Here is a 21,491-nt window from a genome sequence, read left to right as displayed (position 1 = left end):
CTGGATTTTTCTAATTCCTTTACTACATATATAAACAGCGAAGTCATGTATGTGTTGGATGGTATATCTAAAATGCTGCCCACGTATGTATTGAAGTAGTAAAACTGCTACAACTGAATGATGCTACAGTTTTTCTTCAGTGATGATAAGAAAACAGGTGGGGTAAGATAAATACTGAAATATTCCAAAGATAAAGTAATAAAATAATGACGCTGAAAATGTTTGCATAAACGCAGCAATCGCTCGGGTTGATTTCCAATTTAAAAAACTTTTTCAGCTTATACATATTTTTCAGCAAACTTTTTCAGCTTATACATATTTTTCAACAAAAATGTCATGTTAGTAAAGTGGTTGCACTGCTTATGTGGTCTCGGGTTCAATTCTCAAGATATGGTACTCTCGTGCCTAATAGACAAAATTATGATTTGTGTACAGTTTCCCGTATGAATTTAATTTGTAAACATATAACAGTTTTTAGCACGGAATACAGAATCTAGGTTTTTAGTGTATCAATCAAAACAAATAGTCATTGATTTTTGGCCAAATACCGGAATCTAACAGGCCTTGGAGCTTGGAGTTACAAATAAAAAACTAATTACTCCTACAATCCACAAAAGGCTTATAAAAACTTATTCGATATTCTAATCGTTTCCGCAGTCGACGAAAAAGGGAAAATAACTTCACTTTTATTTCCTGAAAGGGTGAATTCATACATACATAACGTCACGCCTTTAATCCCCGAAGGGATAGGCAGAGGTGCACATTATGGCACGTAATGCCACTGTGTACACCCACTTTCACAATTTATGTTGTAAGTCCCATGTAATAGGTGGTGAGCCTATTGCCATATACCGGGCATATTTCCAGACTCCGTGCTACCACTGAGAAATTTTCGAAAAACCGAAAAAAGCCCAGTAATACTTCGCCTGACCCGGGAATCGAACCCGAGACCCCTTGCCCGGCAGTCGCACTTGCAACCACTCGGCTAACAAGGCAGGGTGAATTTCTATTATTGAAATATAATATTGAAGGCATTGTTTACCTACTGGCTTAATTTTTTTATGGAATAAGGCGGTATACTAGCTTACGTATCACTTGATTAGCAATCGCCGCCGCCCATGGACACTTGAAACACTATAAAAGCGTTACAAGGTCGGCCTTTTGAGGGTTAAGAATATAAGGGTTCTATATGTTGTTGTGGAATTGGGGATCGGGAAGGGGGGTAATTGGGCCTCCAGATAATAATTGGACATAACTTCGTGTTGGCTACCTATGTACTTGTTCTTTGGTAAGTAGGTATGTGTTGATGTTATTTCTTCCAAGACCAACCATCAAAGTTAAACTTAGTAAAAACGTAGATATTAGGTAGGTACTTAGTTCTCCCATAAAATGGTAAGGGAAGCTTCCTATATTGTTATAAACTGAAACTTAATCAATGAAACTGCAACCCCAGAAAAACATTATCTAAATTATTCCTCAGATATTTTTCTTTAACAATGCAAAAGAATATTGTAAGTTGCAAGGACGACCTTCCCGTTAGGCCAATGCCTTCAGGATCTCAGGTGACAGTCGACCTCAGCAGCAAGGATGGAGAGGCCGGTCATTCATGTTCAGGTTGGTAGCGAATGCGACCACCGTAACGGGAACAATACGTATCTAAACGGGAATTCAAAAAAAGGAAGGTCTTTCAAAAAAGGTGTCAAATGATTTTTGTTGTCTATTATAATTAGTTGAAAAGTAGTACTCCGCCTACACTACAGCTTCGTTAGCGCGGAAATTCCCAAAGTGTGAATGAATGGTTTGTAATATTTTAAAGGACAGGAAAATTACGGTTGATGACCGCATTTTTTCTTCGTTGAAATCCTTTATTTTACAACATAATTTTTTTAATGTATGTGTGCAATAAAGTATTAAATAAATAAATATATTAATTTATTTATTCATAAATATATGACTGCACGGTTGGCGCGGTGGCTGGGCAACTGGCTGCCGTGCAACGGGTAGCGGGTTCGATTCCCGCACGGAGCAACTCTTTGTGTGATCCACAAATTGTTGTTTCGGGTCTGGGTGTCATGTGCATGTGAACTTGTATGTTTGTAAACGCACCCACGACACAGGAGAAAATCCTAGTGTGGGGCAACGTTTAAAAAAAAAATTCATTATTTAATTTAGGTACCTTCAACTCAAGGCTTTAATAGTGACTAAGCTAATCTAGAGTTTGGGTAAGGAGAAAGGATCAATCTTTGTCCTTAGCAGGTATTATTTGGTTTTGAATGAAACCAATACCTACCTACTAACAATTTCGACCTTGATCTGCCATAATTTAAATGAATGTGTCTACAGCTAAGAAAATCGCCAAATGTGACGTCATTATGTATGTATATGCGTGTGATGTGTCACTATATGACCATAATATCTTTGGGGAAATCCGTTTTTTAATGGTAAGAGAAACATCTCAAAGTGCATCAGCTTTCCATTAGTAAGCTTTGGAACATTTATTTAATGTGACTATAAATGTAGGTTTATTTCCTTTTTTTATGGAATAAGCCACCTGATGGTAAGCAATCGTCGCCGTCCATGGATACTTGAAACACCAGAGGCGTTACAAGTTGCCTGCCTTATGGGGCTTAGGAATTTAAGGATTGTTGGGGAATCGGGGATTGGGAAGGGGATAATTGGGCCTCCGGTAACCTTACTCACACAACGAAATACAACGCAAGCGTTGTTTCACGTCGGTTATCTGTGTCACTCTCGTCGAGCCGGCCCATTCGTGCCGAAGCATGGCTCCCACCCTTATGTTTTTAACTTTGAATTAATGTAGTTAACTACCTACCTACGTAAGTATAGTTTCTAGCGACAGCCAGTCTGCAGTACAGGTTACCGGTTGTATTTTGTGTCTAGGTCTTCTGCTCGTAAGCGTAACAATTGCGTATTACGTGTGTCCTAAATCCCTACTTCAGGCAGTTGCTACTGATACTCATAAACTTACCTGCTTTAGCAATAGGGTAGGTGACTAATTTTTATATTAAGGTCCGTCTTGTAGATAATTTTTAAACATTAGAGACATATTTTTTATTTTCTTACGGAAATAAATACTTTGGAAGATTATAGGTAAATTTTATACGTAGAAATGACGTGTAATGAAGCAATCTTCCTTATAGGACAAAATAAAAAAATACGTGTCTAATATTTTTCTATCTAACTGACGGACTAAATAGATTTTTAATTTTTATATCCCGATGATGATGATGATGATGACGTATCCAAAGGCAGTATGATCGCTATTTTATGTCGGATCTCATAGGGCTTGTATTTGTAAATCGGCAAAAGTGACGCTTTATTTATAGATTCTGTCTAATTTGTTAAGAAAGACGAAAGTGCGAATTTACGTAGTGTGCATTTTAGGTATTGTCTAGTATACAGACTTTACTTAGAAAGAAAACATACATAAGTTGTGTATCTACCTCTACTTGCGTTATCTAATATTGTAGGCGCCTACCTTTTTTTTTTTTTTTTGAGAGGGGAAAATCATTCTTTGACTTCTCTCGCCTTGGGCAAGACGAGAGGGAGTGTCAAACTCTTACTGACTAAAAACCTGGATCAATGTCTGTGATTTGGAAACAATGTCAAAAAATAATTAATTGCCTAATATCTAGCGTAGCCGTGAAATGCTTTATTAATTTGGTGCCAATCAAATGTAAATATCTAGCTTTATTTATTAGTTTGCACCGTCTACACTCAGAACGTCCCAACTCAAAATTAGAATTCAAAATGTAGGAAGTTAACAATATGTTTTAAATATTTTTTAGTTTGTAAAATTAGTTTTGTATGGTTTTTGCCCTAAGGTATATTGTAGACATTAACTTGGATATTTATTCAAATATGAGTTAGAGCAATAATGATGTTGCCCAGACAAAAAGCCAGGTATTTAAGAATGCAATTTAACCTGTCAATCAACCGCTGTCAAATTTTTAGACGTTTTTGTTGTCACAGTTGGGATAAGTCAAGCCAAATGTCAAGTGTCAAATGAGTTGAGGAACGATTTGGGTTCTAACTTTCATTTATTCTAAAAAACAACGTTTCAGTTATTGATAATGTAAATATTTTTCTTTAAAATTGTGGTTTGTGTGTGCTGCTACACGTTTTCCAGTTCAAAATGGGCGATAGCAGCGATTCTGAGGAGTTTTACGACGCTGAAGAGTTCACACCCATTAAAGGTTCCAAGTAAGTAGCGAAAACGTTAACAATTTTGCTGTTTTATTATTGTGCACTTAACACATAGCCTGTTCAAGTATGATTTATTAAATTACGAACATTACTGTGCATAAAACCGGCGTATCTTCGATGATTGTATGGGTATAAATAAAGAACTATTCTATTTTGAATCAGGTGTTGTATGAAACGAACAGATGTTTCGAACGCTATTGATATGCGTCCTTGGCGCTAGCGACAAGTTAAAGCAAATAAAAAACAGTCATCCATCGATGCGAGACTGGCTTATTTGGCTAGAACAATGAGTTAATAGACCATATCGTGATTAGCCAATAACTTGATGGTTTACATATTAATTGTGAAGTTGTCCCACTTAAGCATTAGCTATTGACAATGTTTTCACTCGCCTATTGATGTTAGCTGTGTGAATATGTGTGCATGTTGTTACACTATTATGAAAACATCCTTTTTTTATTACATTGTTAGATGTAAGATTTATTAATTCATTTACCATGGCTATGAATGGTGTGTAATAGAGCTAAATTGAGACTAATTATTGGGATTGTTTCATGACATTGTAACTAAGATTCTATTAGTCTTAATAGAAGATAAGTTCACCTATTTCCAATAAGAAATGTCAAAATATAGTATCAGTTGAACTAACAACAACTTAATATGACATTGTGAAACAGGCCCTTAATACATAAAAGTAAAAAAAAAAGATATTTTATATGCAAAATTGTTCCCAGAAGGTCATCACTATGCAAGAATATAAGTGTGACAGAGAGTGGAGATGCTCCAGAGAAGGAAAAGGCTCCAGCTTTGAAGACAGATGCTGTTCAGGCAGCACCAGCTCCTCGAAGTACTAACTCTGTGGCTACTGAAACAGCTCCTGTTGAAGATGACCGGACCACAGTAAATAGTGTGAGTATCATTTAAACTTGTGTAGAACAAAAAAGACAAGTAAATCATGTACATAACATAATACATTTCAATTTAATAATATTGACTAACTGATTTTGTATCATTATAATATTTAATATTTTAAACTATGTCTATTTACATTACTACAGTAAGATGATATGGCATTGTATTGAAATTAGCTGTAAGTTGACATAAATATGACAATATTGTTAGGTTTTATAAATAAATAAAATAAAAAAAATCATAAGTGACTAATCAGATTATTTTACCTCAATAACTACTCTTTTTCCAGTTGGTGCAAGGTCGGAGAAGATTCCATGAGTTACGTCTTTGCATGCAGACTGAGGAGGAGGACGAGGGTGTGCCTGATGCCACCGGCTCTGTAGACCAGCAGACTTTCACATCTGAGCATCCATTCAAGTGAGTAGTTACATTTTAAGTATTGTGTTGTTGCTTGTTCAATAAATATGTTAATAGGTGGCATTTTTTTTTGGTGGGACAAGCCTGCCTCAACCTCCCATACCCCTGCAACTCCTGTAAGCCAGGATTATGAAAGCACCGGAACACTGAAATCCGGTGCGTCCCAGGGACATGAATAACTGTCTTGGATCCAATTAATAGGTGGCAGTGTAACTGAATTAATTATGATCTATGAACATATTCTGGGTAGGCTATAGGTCTATAGTATCTGTGTTAATTCATAATTAGATTATCATGAATATGAGCAACCATCATCAATCCCACTTCCCTGAGGATGTGCGCCTATGACTATGCCACAAAATATTGAAATTTTACATGTGTCAAGAGCTTTTTTTAATACATGTTTTATGTTTAAGTCAACAACAATAAAACTAATAAGAGAGCAGAGTTCTCATTAACACTTTAAAATTGTACAATTAGCTCAAGGTTAAATCTTTTCTTTCAATGTATTGCTGTAATTATTGTTACAACTTAATAATTTGTTTGTTTTTGCTTTACAGAATCATAGCACACGACACAATGAGCCTGCAGAGCATGACGTCACTCGGCAGGATCGGCAGAATACTCAGTGGAGCTTCGGAATCCCACTGTAAGTACCTTTCTGTTCACTTTTTCGTCTCACATGTGAAGTAAAGTGAAGATAAATCTCTATCTTTCTTCATTATTGTACATAATAAAGTCACTATAATGCAGTATCTAAGTACTAAATAAGCTTTGAAATATGTATGATGCACCAAATATACAAACAGTTAAGTATTCCCAAAGCAAAACTGAAGTCTCCATCAACATAAGTTCAGAGATTAGTGCTCAGAATCAACAGTATCACAGTCTTACAAAAGTAACAAAGTGTATTGTTTAACACTTATTATGTTTGCTACTGAGTATGTTGTGAATCATGCCTGCCTCTGACTCAGCCTTCAAGAACAGACTTCTTAAATATAATTAGCTGCTGATCTCTGACATGTAAAGCACGTCACTTACATTTATTTTTATCACCGAAGGAAGCCATAGTTTGGATGGAAACTTGTTTTATGTAATAATAGAGTAATAATTATTTTAAATAAACATTACATCTAATTGTTCTAACTGCTGTACTCAGAGTCATTTAATGATTAATTAGTAAACTATTCCTTAGTAAGGATTTTGTTCCAAAAACAATCGCTAAGGGTTAAATAACCATTGAATGTTTCTGGATACGACAGTAAGAAAGTTTTAATCACTGTTTCGTTAGTCGAGGGACCGATTTCCGAGTGATGTCTAAAATTCAAGTTCTTTGCAGGCGTAAATTTTAGTATGAAAGTCAAACTATTTAGTTTCTTCAGTTCCTTAGTAACACATTTAGTAATAATAATAATGTAAGTATGTTTATCGCAGCGAACATCCGTGATACCGCGCCGGTACCATCGGTGTCATCGAGGGAGCCCTCCACCATATCCGACGAACAACTCACTTCAGAGAATAGAACTCAGAATGGTGAGTATCATAGCATCATTAGTAATCAGACAACCGCTAGTGAACAAAAGAAAAGCGGTGTTGTGTTTAGGTACGCGTCCACAGGCCCGCATCGTACGCATCGCACGCAACGGATTTTAGTTTGTCTCGTATAGAAACTCATACAACTGCGTCCACTGATCCGCATCATCAGCAATGCCTACATGCGATGCGTACTGATGACGTCATATGGAATGCGTACGATGCGTGCGATGCGTACGATGCGGGCCTGTGGACGCTTACCTTTTAGAATAGTAAAGTTTCTGATGGTGGATCCTTCTACAAGTCTTTCGTTAACAAGTACTGAGTTTTGTTTGGCTAAAAGCTACAACCTTCATTATCTGATCTGTTTAAATTAATAATACGATTTATGCCAAAATAACCTTTATTCACATGTAGATGAATAGTAGGATTTATGCCAAAATAACCTTTATTGACATGTAGTTAGATGTGAAATGAGTTGACAATGGTGTTGGTCCCCAGTGCTAGCGATGGCGGAGCCGGACGTGATCGCGAGTACGAAGGCGAACAGTTTGAAACACAGCCGCGGCGGCGGCGCCATCGTCGCCGTCAGCGGGTCCACGGAGCCGCGCGCGCAGCCCGTAGCGCCGCCGCGCAGGAAGAAACGCAGTCAGTACCTTATACCATACACCATTCACTTACCAGCTAAATACCATCATTTCATGGCTGGAATCATAATTTTCAAACAAGATAGATACTTAAGTTTCTTAGAAACAAACAATTTTAGTGAATTCGTCTTAATCGTAAACCTCTTGTATGTCAGTATATGAGACATAATAGAAAACACATTATGTCTCGCGTAGATCTGCGTTCTCAGCATACTACGGGTTAATCTATCTAAAAAAAATGTAATAAAGTAATTATTACAAATATACGTCTATTGTATAGTAAATACCGAGAAGGCTAAACAAACAGAATTCAAACGTATTAATTATACAATAGATACAAATATGTTTTAACAGAATCATTTTGTTGCCAATTAAATTACCAACTATAAAATAACAATCTCGCCTGTCCACCGAAACGTACATTTTCCTCAACATAAGATAAGATATATTTCCTGTATTAACACGTATTTATGTCGTATCACTTGTAGACAAGTTGCACGGATCTCAATCCCTTTCAACAACGGATGGGGACAACCTGAGCGTATGTACTACTGACACGGATGAATATCGGTACATCGCGCGAAGGCCGGACAAACCACAGCTTGACTCTTTAATTGTTGAGGTATGTATGAAGATTTGATATAATAATAACTAATACTTGTCTTGAGTAAGTTCAGGAACAGTTGCGCATGTGAGAAAATGTTTGCGCAAAAATAATTACCAATCAGTGACTATTTTGCGCAAATTATTTGCGCATACCTATATACAACATTATTTCAATACTCTTTATTTATTTATTTATTCATTTTATACTGTATGTAAATTGATACAATGGCGGACTTAATGCCAATTTTGCGTTCTCTAACCACTCTAACGTCCGGCCCGCGCGACCGTTTATCTCTCTAACGTCCAGCCGCGCACGGCATCCGAACCGCGCGCGACTCGCAAGTTCGTCGTAACAAAAAACCTATATAGCCACTGAACCGTAATGCCTAGAATAAAAAAAGAATACCAAAAAAAAGATAGAAAAATACTCTACAATCTTAACGATTTTTTTTAAACTTTAGTTAATCTTTAAAATACAATAAAACGGGTTAAACATGAAACACAGAAAAAAAAACAGAATTATTTCTACCTTTTTAGAATATACGGCACAACTATTGCATATTTTATCAATAAAATATTTTTACAACAAACTAGACTCATTACCCTTTCTTTTGATGTATATATGATTATATTCGGTTAACTCTAAGTATTGTAATTAAATCGAAAGAAAACACTACTCGTAATTTTACACATCAACAAACCTGAGGAACACATTGACATTATTATGGAATCTTCCATGAATTTAGTATATTTCTCTTTGAAAAATGTATTATTTTGCTTATTACGAAATGTATTTCGATATTTTATATACTATTGTAATGCAAAGTATGTAAAATATGTATAAACAAAACTAAAAGTGGCCAACACCATACGACCGGCCATTTTTTTCGAAACAATCGTTTGAAGTTAAAATTAGACTAGATTTATCAGCTAAAACTGTGATATTTATACATCATCGTAAAGCACAAATCTTCTAGTTTATTTTGATGTATAACACTTGCAAGATAAATTAAACAAAACTGTAGTATTTACGACATAATTGTTGGAACTCACAAAAACACTTCAAAAACGAGTCAACTAACTTTAAAAAATTATATTTTGTTTGTCAAAGCATATTACAACGCCATGTCTTATTTTTTCGTCGAACAATTTATTCAGCTGTATAGATAATCAGTCAAAACTCACCAAACAAGACCGTATTTTAAACTAGAGGGAGTTAAACAGAACTAGTCGCTTTGGATACTATAGTATCCATGGACGTATGACGCTCCTTTTTTTGGATACCGTGCTATCCATGGACGTTAGAGTGGCTAACAACTTTAAGGTGATGCAGAGAGACAACAGTAGGTGTAAAAGTTTAAGCTAAACTATTGATCTCTTTAATCCTTAACTCTACATTAGTTTAGTTCATTAGTACTCAATACAAGTCAATGAGCTCAAACTTTAGATATCAAGATAACACGTGTGTACACTGCGCATTTGGCAACAGTCGTAATTTACGATACCTGTAAATGTCTTTGTTATGAATAAGTGATTTATGGTTATTATTTAATGAATTTCAAATATTATGTTCACAGCCACCGCCTCCCAGTGCAGTAAACCAGTCAATGGCGTTACCGAGTCCCGCCAGTACGATAGAATCTCTCACCAGGGAGTTCCAAGACTCACTCGAACTATCTAGTTCTAAATATGGTAAGTCCAAACTGTATTAAACGCGTTAGGTAGTCCGACTCGGCCGGTGTGTGCTGAAGCAGTGGAGCCTCAAACAGGATGGTTACTTGAAAAGTGATTTAAAGACTCACTCTTTCAATTCATTAGATGATTATAATTTGGTAACAACAAGAGAACAACGCGGAATTCCCGAATTTGCAAATTAGAAGGAATAAGGTATATACTTCAGACAAATCTTGACAGAATTAACATAAATCATGACTATATCAACTAGGACATTGGTTCAAATTGCTGCTTGGGGTGGATTAATCGTTAGCGATACCGGATATTACTTACAAAACCGTATTATTGATAGGGTGAGAGGTTATGACTACTATATGCTTTAAAAGAATTGCAAGCTCATTCTGGTACAGTTTTCTATCTAGGGGAACCCATCAAAGATAAGAAATTTAAGCTGAGTGACACTGATAATAGCTTTACCGATGGCAAAACTGCTAAATTTAGAATACCAGTTTCTGGACCTAAAGAAAAAGGGTCATATTATTTCTGGGCTGAGAAAAAAGTGAACTATCTAACGCGTTACCGGGGCTGCAGTTCAAAGGGGGAGTAGAAACGAGGTGGTTTTTAGTCAGTAAGAGTGACAGTGAAGTCATTAGAAGATGTAACCAAGGTATTCCCCCCTTAGGCAGCTCCCGCGGGTCGCTGTCCCTGCACGAGTCGCGGCCCAGCGAGCGGGACACACGGGACACTCGCACCCCGCGACCGCCCACTGACACTCCGCTCAGAGGTAGATATCACACACTGTTATGCTTACCACATATTTACTAACTTGTAATATATGTATGTATTAAGTAAAATAATAAGTTTCGAAAAGACCAATGGTTCTTGCCATTGATACGTTATTTTCCATCGGCACGGTGTTATTGATAGAGGTTTTTGTTAACTTATTAGTTTGTGTTCTGACTTATCCACATGAACATTTTGTTATACCAAAAACCAATTCAAACTTCATTTCTATTTATATTGAAAGCCGTTCAATTAATTGACTTGTCGCAGATGAAGCTACGGCCCGTTCGGAAGACCGCAATGTGCGAACACACAGCGAAGGTCGTACGGCGCCTCCCTCTTCCAGACCTGCGGCCGCCAGGTAACATATATACTCATGTTTTATTAAAAAGTAATACAATAGATATATCTTTAGATATGTAATAAAAAGAAAATGAACCAACATTGTTATGTAGTTATGTTGAAGCTTGACCTGTAAGAAATGTCTTAATGTCCAAATGCGAACCGAGAAAGTAAAAAAAATATAATGTAAAAGGTTGAGAATCTGAAACGCTACATCTCTGTCTTTTATAAAAAAAAATGTTGAGACAGAACTATTCTTGAGAGTGTCTTAAAATTGAATGACGTTTGAGTACCTGACCGTAAGACTACTAATATAATGTCTACTAATATGGAGTAAGAATATGTACGTCCCCCAGACGCAGTAACTCGGAGTCGCTGGGCGGCGCGCGGCGGCGGTCGGCCGGGGACGAGGCGGCGCTGGGGCTGGCCGCGCTGCGCACGCGCACCGTGTCGGGCCACCAGCTCACCGACATCGAGATACTCGAGCAGGTCACCGTGCTCAACCTCGACACTGGTATGCCATATATTGTACTTAATTTTGTGTACTAAAGTGCAGTTTTTTATATTTTTGGGATGGTCGACAATGGAACCGTACAGACAGATCACCTGATAGTAAAGAACAATCTGTCGGTTTCTATTTTTCCTGAGAAATACAACCCAAGTCTTTTCAAGGTCAGAATGAATAGGTAAATTCTAAGTTAGTGTGCTTCAACCTCGACCACATCTTTGCCCCGTAGTCCTGACAATAAACGGGTTGGAGGCCAAACGCAGACTTCTAAACGTAAAAAAAAATATAAGCAATTGGCATCGTCCATTGACACTATACAATCTTAATACTAGTGGTGTTTATAATACTTTGTTGGTCTTTGAGGGAATATTATTACATGAAGAAACATAACGCTAAATTAAGTGTCAACTCTTTAAATGATTATAATACGTAGACCATGCATGGTCCGCAGGCGAGCGCGTCCCGCTGAGCGTGGCGGAGCACAAGTTGCCGCAGTGCATGAACCCGCTCAGTCTGCACATCATGCGCCTCACCTCCGAGTACATCGGACGGAACCACGACACCGACAACGCCAGGTATACTACGCTCTTGTTTTTTTATTTATTGAATCTACTGCTTAACTAGATTTACAGCCGAATCGATCTGCAAAAGACTTAATAAGTGTTAGTTTTCCGTTTAACGACATTGAAACATTACCGTGTTCGGTGTTGTGATTAGTCCAATGTAACAACCAATCAGAGCGCCAAACGCGGTAACGTTTCAATCTCATTAAACGTAAAATAAACTCATACTAAGCCCTCTGGACATCAATTTTAGATTTATAATCGTCAATCTTCAATGTGTTTTTCGATATTACTTCCTAATGAATTTCGAACATTTCTCACTTTAAACATTTGTTAACATTTTTCACTTATTAGAATCTTTATTTGTATCTAAAGATCTGGTTGTTACAAATGTAAATAATTATGTTTGTAAATCAAATCTCACCGCAGAAAACAGTCTTAATATGTAGTATAAACGTTACGTGAATAAATAAAAGATAAAAGAAAAAGCTGGGTTGAAAACAATCTAAATTAAAATTGCAATGGAAAACAGCGATAACGTTTCCAGATTTGAGGTGAAGCGGCGACTGTCATGGCGGCGGCGACTGAACATGTCGTCGCTGAACCTCGCCTGGCGGTCCGACCACTCGTCCAACCTCAGTCTCGAGACTAGGTCCTTGTTCTATACTACTGTCTCTGCTTCACATTGCCTTGCGGCTACGGATTGCCAGACTTTTGCAATAAATTTTACTACCGTACTCAGACTCGTTAAATAGTTACTTAAACCAATCCTTAACAATAGGTTAGATGACTGATTTTTATTTTAATGTCCATCTTGTAGATGAGTTTAAAATATTAGACACGATTTTTTATATTTTCTTACGATAACAAATACTTTCGAAGATATATCGATTTGAAATATCGCGTGACGTTACTTCTAGATACGTTTTATACGTAGAAATGACGTATTTGCTCCCACTCTTAAACTTTGATTAGTTTTATCTAAGTATTGTTGTCTAGAATGACAGAATAAAACGTATTTAATATTTTTCATTACCTAACAGATGGACTAAATAGATTTTTAATATACCCCGTGATCATCCCTATTGTTTTTCAAACAAAATCGTTACTAAGGAATAGTTTAAGTAATCATCAAATGTTTCCGAGTACAATAGTTATCCACTCTTATTAAAGTGACACAATATTGTGCAAAATATTTTTCTAGTTTCACTGTCCACATACGTTTTCAAGCGGATTGGCACATTCATTTTACTTTCACAAAGTCGTTGGCCAAATACTACTTCTACAAGTAAATATGTTTACCCACTACCAATTATATTTTTAAAGTGATTGGCACATGAGTTCTAGTTATGTTATTACACAATAATAGCTATTCAACCACTACACGCAAAAGGCACAAATTGGATCAATTTTCTTTATTTTTCCGATATTTTTTGTTCATAATTATTATTTTCACGTCTGGCAATCCTGCTTTGAGAGTTGACAGCTTATACAGTCATAATTTGCGTTTGAATTTTAAAGTATAATACTAAAATACTATAAAAAAACAAAGTGTTTTTGACAACAACTTTATTTCATAGCAAATGCTCCCTTAATTCCACAGCTATAAGGATGATTTTTGTATCACAGATGAACTAACTGATCGAAAAGAATGAAGTACTAATATTAAATGTTTGAAATGAAAAAGCTTGTCTAATGCTATAATAAGATATTTTTATTCAGTATGTATTATGTTATTATGCTTAAAAAGGCTGTGTTTGTTATTTTGCCCAAAAAGTTGTTACATAAGAAAAGAGTCCATTTAAATCAGGGGTTCCCAACCTTTTCATGGTCGGTAAGTAGTGGTCACGGACCACTACTATCGTACTTTTGTATCATTCTTGTTTACCTAGGGACCACTATTACTATATTTTGTTATTATTAAGATTTTCTCTAGTCATGGGATTCGGTTTCACTTTTGGATTTAGATTTATTCGTGGTATTTATTGGACAGAAGTGTTGTCTTGTACAATCTTTCTTTCATTTCGCGGACCGTATTTTGTCTTCCACGGATCACCACATATTTTATGGCCCACGGACCACCTATTAGGAACCACTGATTTAAATAATGGTTTTAATCATCAATGTAAGCCTATAGGATTTGACTAGGCTTGAGAAGCTTGTAGTCAATAAAATGCTGAAGATGAAAAAATAACTATTTTTTTTTAATATATTGCAATTCTGTATGTGTTGAGCCGTTTCAGCTAAATATAATCAATTTTAAAAAGGCTAAAAAGGATACAAATATTTGTGCTTCTTGCCTTCTAAGTTTGACACATTAAAAACAACAGTATTTAATGTATATTGTCATTACAGGGAGACGGACGAAGAGAGTGAGAGTGTGTGCGCGGGCGGCGCCGAGGACGAAGCGAAGGAGATGAAGAGAGAGTCCACTGACAGACAGACTACTGGCATCAAGAGGAAGACTGAAAAGTAAGTACTTTTTGTAGGAAGCAGAAATTAATTTTGATGATACATAATATACAGGTTTTGAGAAAAATTGATCAAAATTCTAATAGAGTTTTACAGGTTTTGGGAAGAGAAATGGTTTACCAAAATGGAAGTCCAAATTTTTTTTCCCATGTTGTTAAAGTCAAAGTCAAAGCATTTATTTCAATTAATCCTTAATTAGGCACTTTAGAAACGTCAAATTGAATTGTCTGTCAGTCTATCTGTCAGTAAAGCTAGGTGCTCACTCCAAATTGTAGCTTCAAATAGAGAAGAACAAGAAAGTAACTCAATTCTCTTTTCAAAAAAAAAAAAAGTTTTACAATCTTACCGATAAAATGATAAAAGCTACATTTTCATTTCATTATGTATCTAATGAAGAATGAAATAAATATGTATGAAAGTCATTAGGATAAAAGTTATCTGCGATAAACGTGTAAATATCATTTTAAATGCAACTGATGTATTTACTCTAGGATCACAGCGACACTGGTTAAAAGCCATTCGCAGGACAACATTAACAAGAGACTCAGACACTCAGATATGAACAGGTGACCGTGTGGCAACTAACATCGCGATTGTGGCAAGATATCGATGTATCGATACTCGATACTGCCTCCTCACTATCGGATTGAATATTGAATTATACATCATGTTTAGTGGAATAGCAACAAGTTCTATTTCGTTTCTAATCGTCGAGTTTTGAAAATCTGTAGATTAAATTAATTAAAAATCACGGTTTATTCACGTAAGTAAATGAAAAGAAGCTTTACTAGTTTCGAGTCACAGCTGGACTGTTCGTTATAACAGTAAGTAACGCGATGTCGTCGCATCTGCACACGCATTCCTCAAGTGACTTAATACTAGTAGAGCTTTTCTCCATTAATTTACGTGAGTACACCGTGATTTTTAGTTAATTTAGTATGTCTCACGATAGCTGTTATAAAAATCTGTAGACTATTATTTCAGTGTAAAATAATACAAGCGTGTCAGTTAATGCTTGGTTTTAAAGTGCAACTAAATGACGTTGAAGAAATAACACAGTTTGACGAGAGTTCTACTAATTCTAATCAGTTTTGATTGTTTTATGCTTTTGTGTCAAGTGACACGATTGAATCTAAACGTTAATGTCTTACTTAGTTTCTAGTCCATCCTTTTTTTTTGAGAGGGAAAAATCACCTTAAGACTTCTCCCGCCTTGGGCGAAGCGAGAGAGAGTATCAGACTCTTACTGACTAAAAACCACCCCGTTCCTACTTCTGCCCTTCGAGCCGGATCCCCGGTAAACCCGCTAGTTAGTCCGCAGCTCCGGATCAGGCATCAACCCTACTGGGTCCCATCTGTGGTAATCTGATGGCTCTTTGAGGCGCCGCAGCATATTAGGGTTTAACATTACAAATTAATAAAACAATACACATTTACTCTTCTAGATTGAAGCGTTTCTTCGGTAGCACAGTGAAGAAGACAGTGGACGCGGCGAAGTCGCTCGCCCAGGAAGTGTCGCAGGCCCGTCACAAGGAGGACGTGGCGGACATTGCGGACGACGTGCGCGGGGAACATAATATCAAGCTGAAGGCTTCCAACTCACATAAAGGACCTTATGACTTCGATGGCTGTGTTCGACATGTGCAGGTTTGTGGAATTGTTCCGATTAGCTATAGTTGTTGTTTTAAACTTGATCTCAAAAATCATTGCTGGCTTGGCTCGCAATAAAACGCTTTATGTCTCAAAGTCCAATTTTAGTAAGACAAGGGCAGGGACCAAGAGTCCTTGGAGAACTAATATAAATATAATTAATACTTGTAATATTCTCGCGGTTGTCAAGAGCCAATTATTATTGGACTGCACATTAACAAACAGCGGGCAGTAGAGTTCGCTGATAAACTAAACTTATTAGTAGTTCGACTGTGGTCTCTAACCCAACTAACAATCGTAGGGTTTATGGCAAGCCCCTGATGGTGCTCTGATTTAATGAATCGAATTAACCAACCAATCAGAGCGCCGAACGCGCTTCCGTTTCGATTATTTTAATCGTAAAGCAAATTCGTACTGAGGTCACTATTGAGGAGGTTTAAATTCCAGCAATAGACTGTCGAAGTTCAATGATATGAAAGTATAAGCTTATAACGTGTATGTCGGTGTCGCAGGAGATGGGTTCAGGCCACTGCGGCGCCGTGTGGTGCTGCAAGTTCAGCGTGTGCGGCCGACTGCTGGCCACGGCCGGACAGGACAAACTGCTGCGCGTCTGGGTCACCAGGGACGCTTACCACATGTTCCAGGTACGACTTGGTCTATCTATTACTTATTTACTAGCGCTACTGATACTACTTTGTGTCATGTGAGTTAGTAGGCAATGTGATAATGAAGTTAATTTTGTGATTTCAAATCTGTCTGTGCACTGAGTGAAATTATACTTCATTTTTGGCAATGAATTCCCATTTACCATATAGTATGTGGTAACGTAAACTGCTAAGCTCTTCAAAAATAAAGTGATTATCCTTAAAACATTCACGTACTCAAAAATATACTATAATATTCATATATAGTCATAGTATATTTAAGTAATCAACGACATTTGTTTACAGGACATGCGCACGAAATACAACCTCGAACAGAAATCATCTCCGACCCCGTCCCAGGAGTCCCTCGCGTCCCTATCAGGGGGAGCCCCGTCCCCCCCTCCACCCCCTTCAGCCCCCTTCTGCTCGGCCCCCTTCTGCGTGTACGCAGGCCACTCGTCCGACTTGCTAGACGTGTCATGGTCCAAGAACTACTTCCTACTGTCGAGTTCCATGGACAAGACGGTCCGACTATGGCACATCTCGCGCGGAGAGTGTCTGTGTTGCTTCCAACATATTGACTTCGTGACGGCCATCGTCTTCCATCCGAGAGACGATCGGTACTTCTTGTCTGGTAGTCTCGATGGCAAGCTGCGGCTGTGGAATATTCCTGATAAGAAGGTACGTGCTTTTGTTGGTGTTATATGATTAACATTTCGAACCATCAAATGCAAAAATTGCTGATTGATTTCTTAAATCACAGGCATAATTTTTTTAATAAGCGAATAAAGTTTTGAAATGTAAAAAAAGCAGTAAATATTCTATATTCTAATATTATTTTATGTTAACCTTTTATTATTGTGTAACAAAACATACTAATCACATTACACGTTTATTAATACAATTATTTTATCACAGGTCGCAGTATGGAACGAAGTGGACGGCAAAACGAAGCTAATAACAGCAGCTAACTTCTGTCAGAACGGAAAATTCGCGGTAGTAGGGACATACGACGGACGCTGCATCTTCTACACGACAGACCAACTCAAGTACCACACACAGATAGACGTGCGGTCCACGCGAGGGAAGAATTCCACGGGAAGGAAGATCAGCGGTATAGAACCTATGCCGAATGACGACAAAATCCTCGTCACGTCCAATGACAGCAGAATCCGCCTCTATGACTTACGAGACCTAAACTTATCCTGCAAATACAAAGGCTATGTCAACGTCTCCAGCCAAATCAAAGCCTCATTCTCCCACGATGGAAAGTACATTGTAAGCGGTTCAGAAAACCAGTGCATCTACATTTGGAAAACGTACCATGACTATTCAAAATTCACGTCGGTGCGTCGAGATCGAAACGATTTCTGGGAAGGCATTAAGGCTCATAATGCTTTGGTCACTTGTGCCGTGTTCGCGCCAAACCCTGATCATATGATCCGTATGATTAGTGAGAGGGAACAGGAGGCGAAGTTGGCTGATGAATCCGCTGATAACGAGGAAGTGGTATGTAGCTTTGAATATATTATGCTTTAGTAATGTGTCTTAAAAATTTGTAAAAAAATACCACCCCATTCCTACTCTTGCTTTTCGAGCCGGAGCCCTGGTAACCTCCTAGGCAATCTGCAGCTCCGGACTTAACTGCTCTTAGATTTGCAATCTAGCCATGTCATGTCATGTCATTATATCGTCCTTTGACTGTCGTTGCATGCTCGACTTCTACGTGGTTATCTTGCTTCGTCTTACGCGTGCAAACGCACAAAGACTTCTTTAAGTCCTTCTCTTAAACAATCACAAACTAAATCAATAATAATTATAACACTTTTAACGTATTATATTAATAAGTCATTCAATGTCATTTTCTATTCGCAGAAGGGCGCAGAAGGCGGTATGGTAGCATCTTCGCAGACAGGCCACGTTTTAGTGAGCGCCGACTTCAATGGATGCATCAAAGTGTTTGTGCACAAGGCTAAGCCCAAGCACAGCTCACTTCCAGCCTCTGCACTGGCCTGAGGCCATAGCAGACTATCGTGGACTTTATCTGGATTCGCGACAGATAAGTATCGTGCCTTTAATAAAGCTGGCCAATTGCATCTACGTTATCAATGGAACATTTGTTGCCTATTTATTTTGTAAACGCAGTTGACTGTTTTCTGTTTCCAAATGCATCTATTAAAGGATTAATTGAAACTGTAAATTATGCTTAACACGTTAACCGCCACGTTGGATTGGTGACCGACGCTTAGCGGAGGATTTGCCTTCATCAGTTTTCTTTCGGCAGTTAATGCTTTAAAAACATATTATTGGCATTCACATGTTTGTTAAAAGTCGTAAAAAAAGTGTAAATTTTTGTTATAGTGATAGAAACAGCAACCATTCATTCTGGTTGCTGTAATTTTGACATAAAATCTTATTCAAACATAAAAGTTACATGTATACACCTATAGATGCAATTATCACAAGACAAATAGCGACAGTGTAACGATACCTAACTAAGATAGTCCAGAACTACTCGCATGATTGCAGCTCGATTATCTAATAAAAAATAGAACAGTATTTAAAAAAAATAGACACTAAATTCTAGCAATGTTGTTAAATAGTTTCTTCTCAAAAAGAAAACTAAAAAAATATAGTGTCATGTACTGAATTAATATGATATACAATGCAATCAGTCATGCAATGTTGCCAAACCTACCTAATGCATGTTTTAACACAAAAGAGGCATATTAGGCCAAATTAAAATACATAAGATACCTAATACTAGGACATCACATTAAAGTATATTTTAAAAATATTGTGATAGATGTTATTATAATCGTAATCATACAGTGACGTGATACCACAGATATATAGAAAATTGTTATTCATTTAATTAATTATTACTTTCGAGGAAGCTCGACTAGTTTTGAGGCACATTGGGGCTCATAATCGTGAGCTACGGGTATGGCTATCGACGTAACAAGTAATCATTAATTAAATCAAGCATGTCACACGAAAGTTATTATACAAAATTGATATTTAATATCTCAACTCGAAAATATGATCAATAAAATATTTTGAACAATTTTTTTCTACTAAAATTATATTGTTTTGAATGTTGAAATTGTAAATGAATGTAGTTAGGGAGAAATGTGATTATTGAAGGAAAATGAAAGGAAGGAGGGAGTGTAATTAGCCGCGGGATATTTACTATGATTATGGTTATTTGTGTATTATAAAACTTATTATAAATTCTGATATTACATGGTTAACAAAAATTTTTAAGTGCATATATTAAAATTTACGTAATTATTTTTACTAAAGTGTAGCTAATACCTATTTTGAAATAAACCGTAAGAATAGAATACATTCGTCTTTAGTTTATATTAATTAGTTGTAACTTTATAAATTTTTGTGCAATTAATTTTATGGTAATATCAGCTCTATATTTATCGGACTAGTGATTTGATTTGTTTGTAGCCAAAATGATATTAAGGACTTGGATTTGATGATTTTGATTGGTGTTTTATGTTACTTTATAATAATGCAATTTGAACACGACGGAATACGATTCGTTTGTTGTAAGTTGAAAAAATTATATTAATGAAATTACTAGATTCTGTCCTATACATTGTTAAATCATTTTCAGCCTTGTGTAATTTAGAATATTTACAATGGTAACACCAGATTTTTTTATCGTCCTTTCATCTTGTCGTCTATACATATTTCATGAAGAGTAATTACTTGTATCAAAATTTTAGCCGAACAATCAAAAACAGTGTCACTTGAGTTGTATAAATCTTTTTTAAATATTAGTTCATCTTTTCATCGATGTTTTCCTGTCGGCAGCGGCCCTGTCTCTAGTGTTCATCTCTTTATAATCGATAAACATGCCAGTTATTAGAAAAACTATATTAAAACTATATACCTCTTTCTTCAAATCTTTTTCTGCTTGCGTTTCTCACCCTTTCTTATATTTTTCTTTATTCTTTTTTTTTTCTTTCAAACGTAATTTTCTTTCTTCATCTTATAAAAGAGGAAAATTTTCTCAGATAAATTTTCGTTTAACAATGCAAACATATTTTTTTATATTTTTGATCATTAATTGATGGATAAATATATGTATCGTGCACCTATCACGATGAAAATATTTATTGTAACTAGTATAGATATAAATGTATATTATATTTATATTTTAGGCTGTGTTTCTCTTTATTTTTAATTGAAACAAAATTATTCTCTTTAAGCTCTTGCCCTATGAATGAGATATTGTTTTTTATGTAATAAGTGTACATTTAGTGTTGTATAAAGATCATGATGCCATCATAATTAGATTGGAATATATTTTTAAATCGCATTTACCTTCATAAATAAATAATCGTTACATAATTTATTGTTTTATTGAACCTACATCTACATACATACATAATATTTACATAACCAGTAGGAGTCAGCCATGCTTCGGTACGAAATGGGTCGGCTCGGCCGTAGTGATACCACGGCCTCACAGAAAACCGCAGTGAAACAACGCT

General features: G+C 36.5%; 2 protein-coding genes across 9 annotated transcripts in view; one reads left to right on the top strand and one right to left on the bottom strand.

The window, feature by feature from the left end:
- Positions 1-21,491, bottom strand: part of LOC118269546 (glutathione S-transferase 1) — a 278,820-nt gene that overhangs the window by 9,751 nt on the left and 247,578 nt on the right. The window lies entirely within an intron of this gene.
- LOC118269783 (WD repeat-containing protein 44) lies at positions 3,990-21,348 on the top strand. 7 transcript variants are annotated; one of them, XM_050706971.1, is made up of 20 exons: positions 4,000-4,224; positions 4,965-5,136; positions 5,429-5,556; positions 6,117-6,205; positions 6,991-7,089; positions 7,591-7,737; positions 8,225-8,358; positions 9,920-10,034; positions 10,699-10,800; positions 11,070-11,160; positions 11,498-11,655; positions 12,101-12,224; positions 12,760-12,864; positions 14,568-14,684; positions 15,176-15,250; positions 16,129-16,330; positions 16,846-16,977; positions 17,284-17,658; positions 17,896-18,486; positions 18,853-21,348. In XM_050706971.1, the coding sequence occupies exons 1-20, from the start codon at positions 4,157-4,159 to the stop codon at positions 18,991-18,993; spliced, it is 3,165 nt and encodes a 1,054-aa protein (XP_050562928.1). In that variant the 5' UTR covers positions 4,000-4,156; the 3' UTR covers positions 18,994-21,348. The 7 variants fall into 7 exon arrangements, with proteins under 7 accessions (XP_050562932.1, XP_050562928.1, XP_050562927.1 ...); XM_050706970.1 differs by having other exon boundaries at positions 4,962-5,136; XM_050706974.1 differs by lacking the exon at positions 12,760-12,864.

The sequence above is a fragment of the Spodoptera frugiperda genome, chromosome 30 (assembly GCF_023101765.2).
Source record: "Spodoptera frugiperda isolate SF20-4 chromosome 30, AGI-APGP_CSIRO_Sfru_2.0, whole genome shotgun sequence".
Lineage (NCBI taxonomy): Eukaryota > Metazoa > Arthropoda > Insecta > Lepidoptera > Noctuidae > Spodoptera > Spodoptera frugiperda.
The sequence above is the reverse complement of the archived record's forward strand: the minus strand, read 5'-3'. Positions and strand labels throughout refer to the sequence as shown.

Bases quoted from the DNA above. Each gene is read 5' to 3' on its own strand.
- LOC118269783 (XM_050706970.1), top strand. From the start codon at position 4,157: ATGGGCGATAGCAGCGATTCTGAGGAGTTTTACGACGCTGAAGAGTTC. The intron at 5,137-5,428 runs GTGAGTATCATT...CTCTTTTTCCAG, and splicing joins ACCGGACCACAGTAAATAGT to TTGGTGCAAGGTCGGAGAAG. The intron at 11,161-11,497 runs GTAACATATATA...TACGTCCCCCAG, and splicing joins TCCAGACCTGCGGCCGCCAG to ACGCAGTAACTCGGAGTCGC.